Source organism: Myotis davidii, unplaced genomic scaffold (genome assembly GCF_000327345.1).
Source record: "Myotis davidii unplaced genomic scaffold, ASM32734v1 scaffold104, whole genome shotgun sequence".
Lineage (NCBI taxonomy): Eukaryota > Metazoa > Chordata > Mammalia > Chiroptera > Vespertilionidae > Myotis > Myotis davidii.
In genome coordinates, this window is record NW_006296625.1 from 2,782,581 (window position 1) to 2,796,352 (window position 13,772).

The 13,772-nt window shown below is 36.6% G+C and overlaps 1 protein-coding gene across 1 annotated transcript in view; it reads right to left on the reverse strand.

The window, feature by feature from the left end:
- Window positions 1-13,772, reverse strand: part of COL12A1 (collagen type XII alpha 1) — a 115,208-nt gene that overhangs the window by 76,162 nt on the left and 25,274 nt on the right. Inside the window, exons 12-14 of the mRNA XM_015569386.1 lie at window positions 13,204-13,476; window positions 11,104-11,376; window positions 2,502-2,774 (exon numbers count right to left, since the gene is read on the reverse strand). Coding sequence (XP_015424872.1) covers window positions 2,502-2,774; window positions 11,104-11,376; window positions 13,204-13,476 — 819 coding nt within the window. The remainder of the gene's footprint in view (window positions 1-2,501; window positions 2,775-11,103; window positions 11,377-13,203; window positions 13,477-13,772) is intronic.

Below are 13,772 nucleotides of genomic sequence, written 5' to 3' on the forward strand. Positions count from 1 at the left end.
TGCTGTAATACTCACGTTGTTAGTTCTATTCCTGTATCAGTAACTCTCAGAAGCTTTCCAACACCTACTGCTTTCTGCTAACCCAGCATTGGAGGACCAGTAGAAAGTTTCTCATCTGCTGGCTTTTTAGCCACAATGCACAGTTTTCATTCTATCAACAGCCTGAATACCATGTCTCTGAGTTGAAATCAATCCTGAAAATATTTCCAAAATGTCCCCTTGGAAGTTTATAAGGAACTCTGTGAGTATGACCTAGTGACTCTACCCAGTTAGCCACATTTTAGGATTCACCCACCACCTAAATACCACATCTGACTCTGATTGCTCAAAGAAATTTTTAAACTTCTTTGCTTTCCACAAAGTGGGCAAAGTAAAACAACAAAATGGTAGTAGAACAAACAACAGTGCCCGGGTTCTCTCATATTTGCTTAGATGTTTAAGCAGTTTGCATATACTCTATAAAGTGTATGTCTCATTCCTGTTTAGTCTACTGCTAGTTCAAAAGAGGACTTTATCTTCCTGCACCTTTAAATCTAAAATTAGCCAAGAAAAACTGAAAATTTCTTAGATGCCCAGCTTCTTAGAAATGAAAGATTATTTAGGATTTCTCTTACCATATTTGCCTTTGGCTAACACATGTTCCTTGTGGAGATTTTCAATCATAAACAAATAATTGAAAACTCAGTCTTTGGGGAGAAGAGGTATTTTAAAAAAAACCACTTTCCTCCCTCTAAATACAAATACTTGAATAATTTCTCAGCCACATGAACTGTATTTTTACTCCCACAAATAAATTTAGCTTTATGTGTCATATTTGGCCTAAGTTTACAACATGGCTTCTCTTTACAACAAATGAATTTCTGTCAGAAATAGAGATGAATTTCTGCCAGATTCTTAAACAACACCAGCCAACATATTCAAAAACAAGATTTCATTCATTACTATATAAACCAATCATATTTTTCATATCTGAAAAATATGCCTTTCCAACTACTTAAATTGGAAAGGAGCTTGATGGGCTGTTGTTTTTTATTGTTAATTTTGACACAAATTTAAGCTTAGACATAGCCAACTGAGTTTTTCAGTGATTAAAAAGAAAAGACGAATTCTCTCAGACCAAAAGATTTTAATTTAAGAATAACTTAAGATCAAGATATGGGACTCAACTGAAATTGCTCTTTGCCCAAAAAATCACCCAATCCCTCCACTTCTTTCTAATAAAAGGAAATGTAAGAATTCCCCATTCTTTCCTCTATCCCTAAAATTTTCCTAAAACAAAAGAAATAACATTTTCCCCTATAAATTTTGAGACATGCCCATGATTAACAAATAACTTGTTAGGAAAGAGAATTAAAAAATATGGACACATATTTTACCAGCCAGCTAATAATAAATGATGGTATATCATTCAGAATTATTCACAAGAAAGAATATTAATGAGATTATGGCAAATGGGAGCCACCAGAAAACTGAGTGGACTTTTGATTTAACCTCACCAACCAGAGTTAAAGAATCTGAGATTAATTAGTCTCAGTAGGCACTATTATTTACCAGTCATCTCTAAGTGGCTAAGCACCCTGCTTGGTGCTTTGAACATTGTTGTTTCATTTAACCCTCAGGACAATTCTTAAAAGACTACATTCTACAGATTAGAAAATTGAGGCTCAAAGAAGATTAAGTAACCTGCCCAAGGTCATATAGCTATAAACATGCCCAAATTCTCTTTGTTTCCATAGCTCCTGATCTTTTTATTAGTTGAGTTTCTTAACTAGTTGATCATTCCACATAGGTGTGGGGAGGGGATATAAATTTTATTTTTTTAATATATTTTTATTGATTTCAGAGAGGAAGGAAGAGGAGAGAGAGAAACAACAATGATGAGAGAGAACTGTTGATCGGCTACCTCCCGCACACCCCTTCCCCAGGGATCAAGCCCGAAACCCAGGCATGTGCCATAACAGGAAATCAAACCATAAACTCCTGTTTCATAGAACCTGGACCCATGAGTCCGCAAGCTGACGCTCTATCCACAGAGCCAAACAGGCTAGGGTTGGGGGGTATAAATTTTAGATACTAAATGAACCTGAATTTAAACCACATTGTGTGTGTGTGTGTGTGTGTGTGTGTGTGTGTGTGTGTTTTAATCCTCACCCGAGGATATTTTTCCATTGATTTCTAGAGGGTGGAAGAGAGAGGGAAAGATAGAGAGAAACATCGATGTGAGAGAAACACATCGATTGGCTGCTTCCTGCATGTGCCCTGTCCAGGGGAGGAGCCGGCAACCAAGGTACATGCATGCCCTTGACCGGAATCGAACCCAGGACCTTTTGGTTCACAGGCCGACACGCTATCCACTGAGCCAAACCGGCTAGGGCCAAACCACATGCTTTCAAGGTTCTAATTTTTCAGTCCTCAATGATCATATAAAGAAACGAAAAAAGCAAGCAGTTCAACTTCCTATCGCTTGAGAGGGTAGCTAACACATTTGTGATGTTACCTACATTCAGTTGTGGCTTCTCCATTCAAAGGTTCTCCTTCTCCACTGCTGTAAACGGCAAATACTGAAAGTTTGTATTTGGTCTCCGGCTGCAGGTTTTCTATCACCGTATGAATTGCATCTTCAGGAAGATTTTTCTCTCCAGCCTCAACATCATCATAAAGCGATTTCCACGAGACCCTGTAACCTCGAACCATTCCCGGAGCAGAGGTCCAATAAGCCCCGATTGATGTGTCCGTGATATCTTTAGTAATTAAATCCCGAGCTGATCCACGCTCTAGAATAGAAATTAAAGGGGAATCATCATTTAACGTCTATGAGATATGTCAATATTACTTCATCCTGGTAGACATCCTGACTTGCTGGACTCAAACTCAATTCGTCTAAAGTTGCTCATTTCTCCTTTCTGAGCTGACTGCCCTGTACTGTGAGTGCAACAGACCGATGGATAGAATATTAGAATTTTATCTGATTCCTGCCTAGCACCCCGGCCCTGATCTGTCCAGTCAGATGGTAAGGTCCTTTAGAACAAGGGTGACATCCAAATACGAAGGGGTATATGCTTAACAGAAAGTTTCCCAAAGAAAAGAATGCATCTTAATCCCAAAGTTTTACCACATATCAGTCCATCTTATGACATAGCACATGGCTCACAAAGATCTTTATTTCTTTACCATCATCTTTTCCTCTCTAATTTAAATAAGCTCAGTTTCAATGTATGATTTGCAATCATTTCAACAATATCATATCACTCACAAATCTTAATTCTGACAATCATTTTTTTGGTGGAAACTCTATTCGTGTAGAAGTGCAAACTTTCAATTCAGCTTACCCCTAAAGAAACTAAAAACCACCAATTCTTCTGGAAAACCTAAGTGTGATTAGTCATCAAAATAAAACACACCACTTGTTCTAGCTGATCGAAAATGTCTGTTATGAAATTTTGGTTCTTTCATTTAAAAAAATACAACCCAAATGGAAAAATATGGAAACCTCAACTTAATAGGAGGCACAGATGTCTTCCAATAAAACCCTCACTTTCCATAATTTAAATGTAAGTTAAACATACAGGTCACTTTATATTGGCTACCTTTACTAGGGTTTATGCCACAGTATGACATAAATATAAAACTATCTGCTCCTACAGCATACATTTTACCAGTAATTGTATATTCAAGCAAATAACATATAATGCTGTTACAAGAACTTTGAAGACTATTATTTCATTTGAATCAAAGGATAAAAATGAATATAACAAAAATATTCATGCTTACACAATTAAATTTCAGCACCAAAAGTATAGATAACAATAAGCGAAAAAGAAATCTGGGTGAACAAACACCTATCATATATGGTAGACTTTAGAGGGGAAAAATAAATAAAACAGAAGCTGGGCATCCTACCAGACCCCAAGTGCAAATGGAAAATTCTAACTCCATTATAAATAACTTTAACTGCTGACGAGACATTTCAACTCTAGAGGGAAATTAGTTACATATTTCACTGTAACCAAGAATACTTATTTTCAAGAACATGTTGGCTTTTTTCCCTCAATACTTGAGATTAATTTCATCTAACTGTCTTCTTTACCTGTGTTTGCTACTTAAATGGCCATACATCTTTATATTTTTCTCTACTAACAGAAATATAAGCAAACTTTTTCTTGGTTTGGTTTGGTTGATGTAGGTGTTGTTTTTTGGTTTTTAATCATTGATATCCCCCCATGGTTTTCCATGTGCAGCGCATGTTTGTTTGATATATAGCCATTGATCATATGCATCTGTCCTCCTAAATTTCCTAAGTTGCAGTTAGGAACAGCTGTTATAAAATAATTGTACTTAAATCTGACTTTGAATTTAAATGAGCTAAAAACTGCATTAATGACATTCCAAAAAAATACATAAGACAAATAAAGTTAGCTAGAATGTGGGAATTATCTTCCAAACTAATTTGGAGTAATTTACAAACGATAATTTTAGCTTCTAGTCTTCCCAAGGCCATTTTTCTCCCTACTTTCTACAGCATTGAATTTGTGACATTGTTTCTTTCCGTGACAACAGATATCAATTTCACAAACACAAGCTAATGATGTCACTGTGAGAAAATAAGAAGAGAATTGTGTCTGAAGCAAAAATACATTCACAAAGACATTTGTAAGCTACAAACAAAAGGTACTTAGATCACTAGACATGCATTCCCATGGATTTTAATCAACTATTTTAACACTCTCAAGACCTGTAAAATGGCAATAAAAACATTTGCAAGGTTTATCAATGTCTTGAAAATAATCTGTAAAAACACATTTTAAGATATAAAAAAAATATTAACTAAAAGATATTCCTGATTTCTAATTAATGGCTATCAACACTAATTCAAGTGAATGCTAAGTTCTCAATTACAGAAAAAAATCCTCAAAAAATTATAGTTTCTGTGTGTGTCACATAAAGGCATTATTTGCAGGCACCGGCATTGCAACATTCCATGTTAATGACGAAGAAATACAACTCAATCCAGTAGCCAAGATTGAAAAGATAAGCCATTTCAATGGGCTTCTTACATTTCAGACAGCTTGATCAGAATACTGCTAAATATTAAGTTTATACTATTGTCAAACACATTGATAAACTTTTTCTAAAAAAAGAAGTAGAAGGGTTGGGTATTCCAGCTGCTGCATGACACTCAAGAATTTTGAGAATATAATATACTCATGACAGTAAACTTCATCTGGCCTATAACCCTTGAAGTTTTTAAAAATGAAATCTTGGCTTGGCCCAATATTAGATTTCAAAAAAAAATGAAGCAATCACTTTGTACCCTATGATTTCATTGGCAGGCTGCCGAGTGGCAACGCTGGTCTTAAAACTAGATATGAAATCAGCTGACCAGACCACCCAGCAGGCTGGGTCACCTCCTGGGACCCTGGGGTCCTCAGGACCAAAATAACTGGACTGGACCTAATCAGATACATAGAATGGCCTAGAGAGCCAAAGACTAGGCCAGGCCCAAATCAACTAGAGAGATGCCTAAGCACTGATGTTTCCTAAGTCTCCTCTGTGATTTTAGCTCCTCTACAACTCTTTATTCTTTTCTCCTTTCTTTCTGCTACCCCTCTTTTGAGGTCTAGAGAGACATTTATTTGGAAGGTGTGCTTGATCAGTGTGGGAAGGAACTCTCATACTTGCTTTCAACTCTGAAATGAGGCTCCTTCCAAATAAAGACGCCTGGTGAACGCAAAAATGGCTCATAACTGTTGGACACAGTGATGCTGTGCCAGACTGCTTGGTGGTTCATATATGATGCAGGTCTATGGCCATGCACAACAAATCACCCGTAGGTAGTGGAACAGGCTAAACGCTGACCCTCCGAAAATTAAGTTGATTGAAGCTTCTCATCGCATCCTCTCCATCCCAAACACACATGGGATGCTCGCCCTCTCTCTTCCCCATATTCTGTCCCAAAAGGAGATGGCTCTCAATACACAGGGTGGGGCAAAAGTAGGTTTACAGTTGAGTATGTGAAACAAGTTTATTCTTGGATTATTATTTATTGGATTCTTTTCCACACAAACACCTGCAAACCCACTTTTGCCCCACTCTGTATGCTTCTCATTCAAGAGTTAATCACATTTTCCTGTAAATGAGGTTCAATCCGAGTGTTACCCAGCAAAGCCTTTGGCTTGGTTTAATATATTGAATTGTAGGTTTTGTCCCCAGTCTAAGAAACGTCAGACATCAATGACCGCAGAAAGAGATTATTTGTCTTGGTTTCATGAGAGTGGGTTTTGGAGACAGTTTCTTTTTAGAGTGCCTGGGAAGGGAGAGGAATAAGAAAGGACAAACATCATGAAACCAGTCTGCAGCCTCTCTCCAGGGAAGATTACTGCCCTCAAAGACGAAGGCAGAGCAATGGTGGCAGTCAACAGAAACCAGCTCTGCTAGACTGTTTACCACTTTGTCACTGCTTTTCCCCAAACCTGGTTCCAATTCTGCTCTAGCAAAGGCTCCCTTCCTCTCTGAGTTCCTCCTGTCCCTCTGCCCAAGACCTACAAATGTGCTTTTGTCTGTTCAGGATTTTGACGGAAGTGATACTGTTTTCAATAATATTTAAGCTCATAGTTCTGTACCACATGCCTTTGCTTTGTATATTACTTTTACCTCTAGTAATAGAATTTCTGGCAATCATATCAAAGAAGTCATCTTCTACACTGAGGGTATGCCTTCATCTTTATTTCTTAGATTTTTTCTCAATAGTTTTCTCCTCTACCCTATTCTCCCCAGCAGTGCCAGGTATAGGAATAAGGAATAACAATGCTTTTCTATCATAAATTTAAATATACTACAAAACTCATCATTTTTGAAATGTTGATACTCAGCATTTCCACCTTGAGTATAAAGTGTATTAACATAAGTTCAAAAGGTACTTTTCTCATGCCTGCTTGCATACATCTCCGTGCTGCTTCTGTGGGAAGTAATTTAGACAGGTGCATTTCTCATGATCTGAACATTTACAGGGGTTGATTTCTACTTTTTTCCATATACAAGGCCAAAGAACTAATGCCTCATTTAAGTAACTTTCCTACATATCCTCAGCCCTTTTCCATTTGCTTTCTGAAAAGCAAATCATCATCCAATTCAAATATAATTATAATACAAATTAGCCAATGATGATAACTGAAAAATTAATCACAATGAAATGAAACTATATTTCATCTTATAGATTGTTCCAGCCAGCTTTCATTGAGTTTCACATACCACTTTCAAAAATAGAAGTTAAATTGAAAATGTAATGTAAACCCTCTTCTAAATCAATTTGTCTTTTCCATTAGAGCTCAACTCAAAAGTCATCCAACTTTCCACAGCAGAATACGGAAGACCTGCTTCTGGATAATGTTCATGTGGAAACACACTTGATTTACAACCAATGAATTAGAGCCACCTTTGAAAAAGGACAAAGTTCACTATTGATAAGTGAACTTAATTACTGTAAGCAATACATAGTTCTTAAAAACCTCTTAACGATTAAATCATTCTTCAGCCTCAAAGCCTGTGGCATTTCTTCCACAATTGTTACCTCTCCAGTTTGATTTAGATTCTTCTCTGATGAGCCATTAATTTGCAGAAAAGGAAATGTGAATTACTGTTTGGTGATTGTGCTAGCTCCCTGGAAACATCAGAGTAGTTATACCCAGAATGTATGATTTTTTTCAAGTTATGAGACAGCAGTAAATTTAGGGAAACATAGAGGCCTTGTTCAGTCCATCTTTGAGAGGGCCCATGCTACTCAACACCATGCAGAGGAATTCCTTGATGTGTTAAAAACCTCATTGTACCCAAATGTCAGCTGCGTTAGCTTGTGTGATGTACAGGAAGCCATTCATGTCTAGGACCCTGGCGGGTTGCTATAGCAACTGAAACAAGGGAAATTCTGAAAAGTCATCTTTTCCATTGCCAGAAAACAACACTCAAAAATAAAAAGAACCGTATTATTCCCAAACTGAAATTTTCATTCATTTGTGGTAAAACTCTAAATTATTCATTTCGAGGTTTATAAGAACGGGTTTTCCTCTCTCTAACCACTAACAGTGACAAGCAAAAGTTCAACCAAACTTCAAGTGCATTTACGTCTACAACAGTATTTTAGTAAGCACATTAAATCTACTTTAACAACAACCGGAGGGGGGGGGTAATAATGTAAATCAAACCTACTGGTTTGTGCTCAGATTCCTCTGAAGTTGGGATCTGAAATAGTAATAAACTCTGCCTTTGTGATTCTATTTCATGCAGTGCTAGAGCCAGCCATGAACTTCCCCAATGCCAATGCTAATAAATCTCTCTTCCAGGGACAGGGGAATTTTCTGATCATTGGCTGCATGTCAAGAAAGCACTAGGGAACATTTTCAAGTTAGGGATGGTTGTAGACCACACCAAATATTGTTTTAATTCTTTCTGAATTAAATAGAATGCACTTCAGGCAATCTATAAAATTTTCAACCTACAGAATGCTCTTGCCTGCTGATCCACGCCTCTGGATGAAAGAAACATTCCTGCCTGGTAGGCTCTTACCACCTCCTCTCCCAAGAGAAAAACAGATTAGAAAAACAGCAGCCCTCAAAAGCACTTGCCTGGCTGTGTTTCTGGCTTTCCATCCCCTGCATTTACCATCATATCCTATTCCTGTATATGGTATGTGGATTTGGCTGAGTTAATACAATAAAATGAAATGGAATAACCAGGGGCAAAAATCTTCTATTATTTTAATTTAGTCACAACTATGCTTTCACATATTTGTCAAGTTTACCACACATAATGCAATGGGATAAATATGTTAATAAAATCAGACTGGCAGCATTTAATATAATCCTTCACCATGGTAAAGTTTGGTATAAATAGAAAAAAAAATTATTTTGGCAATTTAGATATGAATTAACTACATTTTTAAAGAAAACTTACAAATCATCTAGCTCGCCTTCTTCTCAGGAAATGAAAAGGGATAATTTTTTAAGTTTATTTTACTACCCATGTATCTCCCTTGGAGATAATTTTTGATCAACCATGTCCTGGAGCATACACTCATACACGCATACAAGTTGGTAGATTTTCTACACGACTTGTGCAAAGCTATAAAATTATAAGCAATTTAACCATACACCTAACCTAGAAAAATCACAGCCCAACAGAATGTGTTTGCTAGTTAAATTAAAATTTGTATTTTGTTTTTTCAAAAGTTTACTTATATATTATTCTTTGCAAAAATACCATAATTTTTTAGAATCGAGATTTGTGTTAAATATGAATATATTTTTGAAGTAAGAACATGCAAAAGAATATCAGAAGATTAAAAGTTACAAGCAAAAGTAAAAAACTATTCAACTATTTCCAAGATATTCCTTATATGGGAGAAATTTTCCCAAATGCAAATAATCTACAACTGTTTTGTAAAAAAGTAAAAGCTTGAAAGTTTATCCTTAAAAAAAATCCTATGAACAATCTGTGTTGAAAACCTCTGGAAAGCACATGAGAAAGAGAACTTCAAGAGGTCAAAGGGAAAGGACATACTTCTCAGGAATTCTGGACATCGCTCCAGCTATAAAGATCACATGCTTTTATTGTTTGGATTACGTCACTGTAATGAAGGCAATTTCTATTTCTAGCTCTTATTGTTTTTAAAACTTTAGTGTAGCCAATCAATGTCTCTGAAATACTTATGAAAGTATTAGTAATCAGTTCTAATTACTAATTATTTCTTATTGATACACTTATAGACATATAGTATTTACAGTTCCCAAAGAGTTTCACTTACATTCTCCCATTTGATCTCCACAGGTCTGGTAGAAAGAGGTAACAATAATCATTCCTTCTTTACAGATGGGCAAACTGAGGCTCAGCGGGATTAAGGAATTATTTAAAGGTTACATGGTTAAATAGCCAAACCAGGACTCTTCTGGTAATCAGTATATTACACACAGGTCTTTTATCTTCTTTAATTCTCTTCTAAAAATATTATAGACTATTGGAATTGAATTCTTGATCACTATTCCAGAGACAATTTTTATTCGAATATTTTTGTTTTTATTTGTTTTTAATTCTTGACTAAGTCTTAAAGCTTAACTACCTACTGTAAGCCTGCCCCTGCTAATTAAAACATCTATAACCCTCCAAACTTCTGGATCCATCAAATTTAATGGATATTTTGCAACCAACTATCACTGTGATTTCACATCATAAAAGATACTTCAGATTTGTTTTCTTTCTATGACCATTTTAAATAAGTTATCTAAAAGAACGTAATAACAAGAAAGAAAGCTATGCCTGGTTTTCCATTTAGGCCCCCAACTACGGTACTGACTCATCACTGTAACCATCCACTGACATTTCTTTTTAACATTATATTCCATTCTCAGGTGGTTAAGTTAAATGTATATTTTCTCTTTCTTTCATGACTTGCTTTTGTAGTTGTGGTGAGTTAATTCTAAGCTTCCATTATATTTCAAAGGTCCTAAAAGATATGAAACTTTCTGACAATTTACTCTAGAGAAACAGCTCCAGTGTTGTTCTTTCTAAGTACTGCATTAACTTTGAACTTCTAATATACAACTGAAATTTAGAGGTCAGTTGAAAAATAAACGAAGAGAAACTTGGATTTTCAGATTTCTCAAGCTATTATGAATGCTTTCCTACCTGGTGAATGAAGAGACTGGGAGTCAGAAAAGGGCTCCTATCTGCCCCTGGGAGATAGAAGCAGCTGTGTGACCATGGGCTCTATCCCAACCCTCTTCACCCACGGTGTTTCCCAAGCTGCCTTCCCACTCCAAGTGTCACACACCTATTCTCCATTTAACCAACCCATGGCATGGCAACACATCTTTAGGGCCTAATGCACCCAGCTCCCCAATACACTTCTTTCTAATCAGTTCCATATATTCTACATCTCTGAATAAGAGGAAGTTTTATGATTGCTTAGTTTTCAATACAAATGTCTTTTAAGAGAAAGGATTGCACATTTCTAAATTTCACTCGCTGAAAACGTTCTCAGCTTCCTAAATGCAATGGCAAACAAGCTGGGGCGGGGGGGAAGCGGGGGTCTCTATAAACTATGACAACAATTACCTTCAAGTGTTGTTCCTTCTCCAAAAAGGGCATCGCCGGCCCCAGAGGCATACAAGGCCGTCACGGATAAGGTGTATTTTGTCCCTTCGTTTAATCCCCTCAGAACAGCGTTGATTGTGTCGCCCCTCACAGTGACCTCTTGAGTTTCACCTCCTGCCACTAGGGTGTACGTGACCAGATACTGTTTCACTTTTCCTGGTGCCGCACTCCAAGATAATTTCATAGATGATGTGGTAGGGTCAGAAACTCTTAAGTCTCTTGGGTTCCCTCTAACTTCATTAAAAAAAGAAAAAACATAAAAACTCATTATGTAATAAAATGACTTGAAAAACGCTTTGCTGCTGTATATGCATATGTGCATATGAAATTAAATTTATATCCTGACTTGACTACCCAATAGAGTTCAAGCACTTCTAAATTGGGCCCCATAGTATACTAGAGAAAACAAAGCAAAAGTTATGCAATTCCTCTTCTGTGCTTACAGAACTGGTTAAAAATCTTTCATGTTAGAATCTGTCATGTAAAAAACTACAAGGTTTTCTCTAAAAGTGGAGAAAACACCATACAGTATGTTGGTGTTTTCTCCATACAAAACACCATACAAAACACCATACAGTATGTTGATTAGTATCACAATGTGGATTTTAACTCCTCTAAGAAATTTGCAATAAAAAGGGTTTATTGGCATGATGCTATGAATGTCTAAATCAGTGGTTCTCAGCCTTCTGGCCCTTTAAATACAGTTCCTCATGTTATGACCCCAACCATAAAATTATTTTCGTTGCTACTTCATAACTATAATGTTGCTACTGTTATGAATCATAATGTAAATATCTGATATGCAGGATGGTCTTAGGCGACCCCTGTGAAAGGGTCATTCGACCAACAAAGGGGTCGCAGCCCACAGGTTGAGAACCGCTGGTCTAAATGTAATGGCCAGAAAATACACTAATGTGATAAAAATGATAAATGTAAAATACTGCTGTCCCTAAAAAAATATGTAAGAGAGGAAACAAGCCTAAGAGAGGCCCAGCCTGGGGTAAAGCTCAGGGGCTGTCCATCCCTGTGCAGCTGTGCTTGATATTCATGACTGTCCTGCTAGAGTGGCCGTATGGCCTCTGAAGGGTCTCAAGGCACCCAGCTCTGTGACATTCCACTGGGCACACAACAGCCAGCCACTTTTACTCCAGAAAACAGCCAGATGAAGTCACTGGATCTTGTTTGGATACCCAACACAGAGAGCCCTAGATCCCCAGGAGAAAAGAGGAGGAAGAAAGCAGATGGGCAGGCCAAGGCTGGTGCAGAAAAGGCTAATTAGCTATATTACTCTGGGAGGGAAATAGTGATCCAGGCCGAGCTAGAACGGATATTCCTTGTGAATGTCTGCACTGGGACAACAAAGTGCACAAACTCAGACATGCAGCTTATTAGCAACATGAGTCGTTAGCCTTGATTTTCATATAAAACTAGAATAATAAAATAGCAACTTCATTGACTCTATTCAGGGTTCAATGAAATAATACGTAAAAAGCCCTTTACACAGAACCTGACACACACAGGTGCTCAATAACTTTTCATCATTGCTAATATGGTGTTGTTATTATTGTTATGTTTTTAAAACTTTAAAAATAGGGAATAAAATGAAAATTATGAATGCCTTATTTTTTTCTCAATGAAAAACATTAAATATTAATCATTGGCCACAATCTATCCTGGGAGCCAAATCACACCATTTAAGTAAAAATAGGTCAATATTCTAAAATCTTTCTGAAGAAATAATATATAATCTGTTTCAACAGTGCATAGCAGTTTGATTTTTTAATTGCTAGTAATCCTTAAGTTTCTATTAAAATATTTAATAATATTTTTAAAATAATATTTAGACCATATCACAGCATTCAAGTTCTATTGAACCAAATAAATGCTATCATGAGAAAGTAAAAAATGTGAGTAACTCAAGTCTAAAAGGTCTATAGTCCAAAACACTCAGATAATTGAGACCAACTGTCTCAGGGCTTGTAGTAGCTGGACAGTTGTCCAAGGTCTTTCCTGCAGACTAAGAGTTGAGTTGTTACCACGTGGTCGGCATATTTCCTTTACCTTCTTCCGTGGCTGCATTTCCAGTCAATGGAGAGCCGGGTCCGGAGACATATTCAGGAATTACAGAGACTTCATATTTTGTGTCTGGAGTCAGGTTCTCCAAGGTTTTTCTCCTTTGATTGGCTGGAGTGGTAACTTCTTTGCTTCCTCCGCCAGCAGTTGGTCTATATATAATTCGGTACCTTAACACTCTCCCTGGAGCTTGAGTCCAGGTAATTTTAAAGCTATCTGTAGTCTCATCTGTCACTTGTAGATTTCGAGGTGCTCCTTTTACTGAAATTTAAAAAATAAAGTTGCCTTTTTATATGAAAAATATAAAACTAGCTTTTGATCACTAAATTATAGCAGTGCTCTAACAAAGCCATGAGCAGTTTTTTGCCAAACATCCTGGTTACTTCATTCATTTAGCCAGACATTAACTAGATTCTGAAACAGCAAACAAATACAATGTCAAGAAACAGATCAAGTACTATTAACTTTTTAATCAAATAAAGAGGTATATATATATATATATACCTCTTTAATAGAGTATGTGATTCTAAAGGTTTTATTATATATATATGTATATA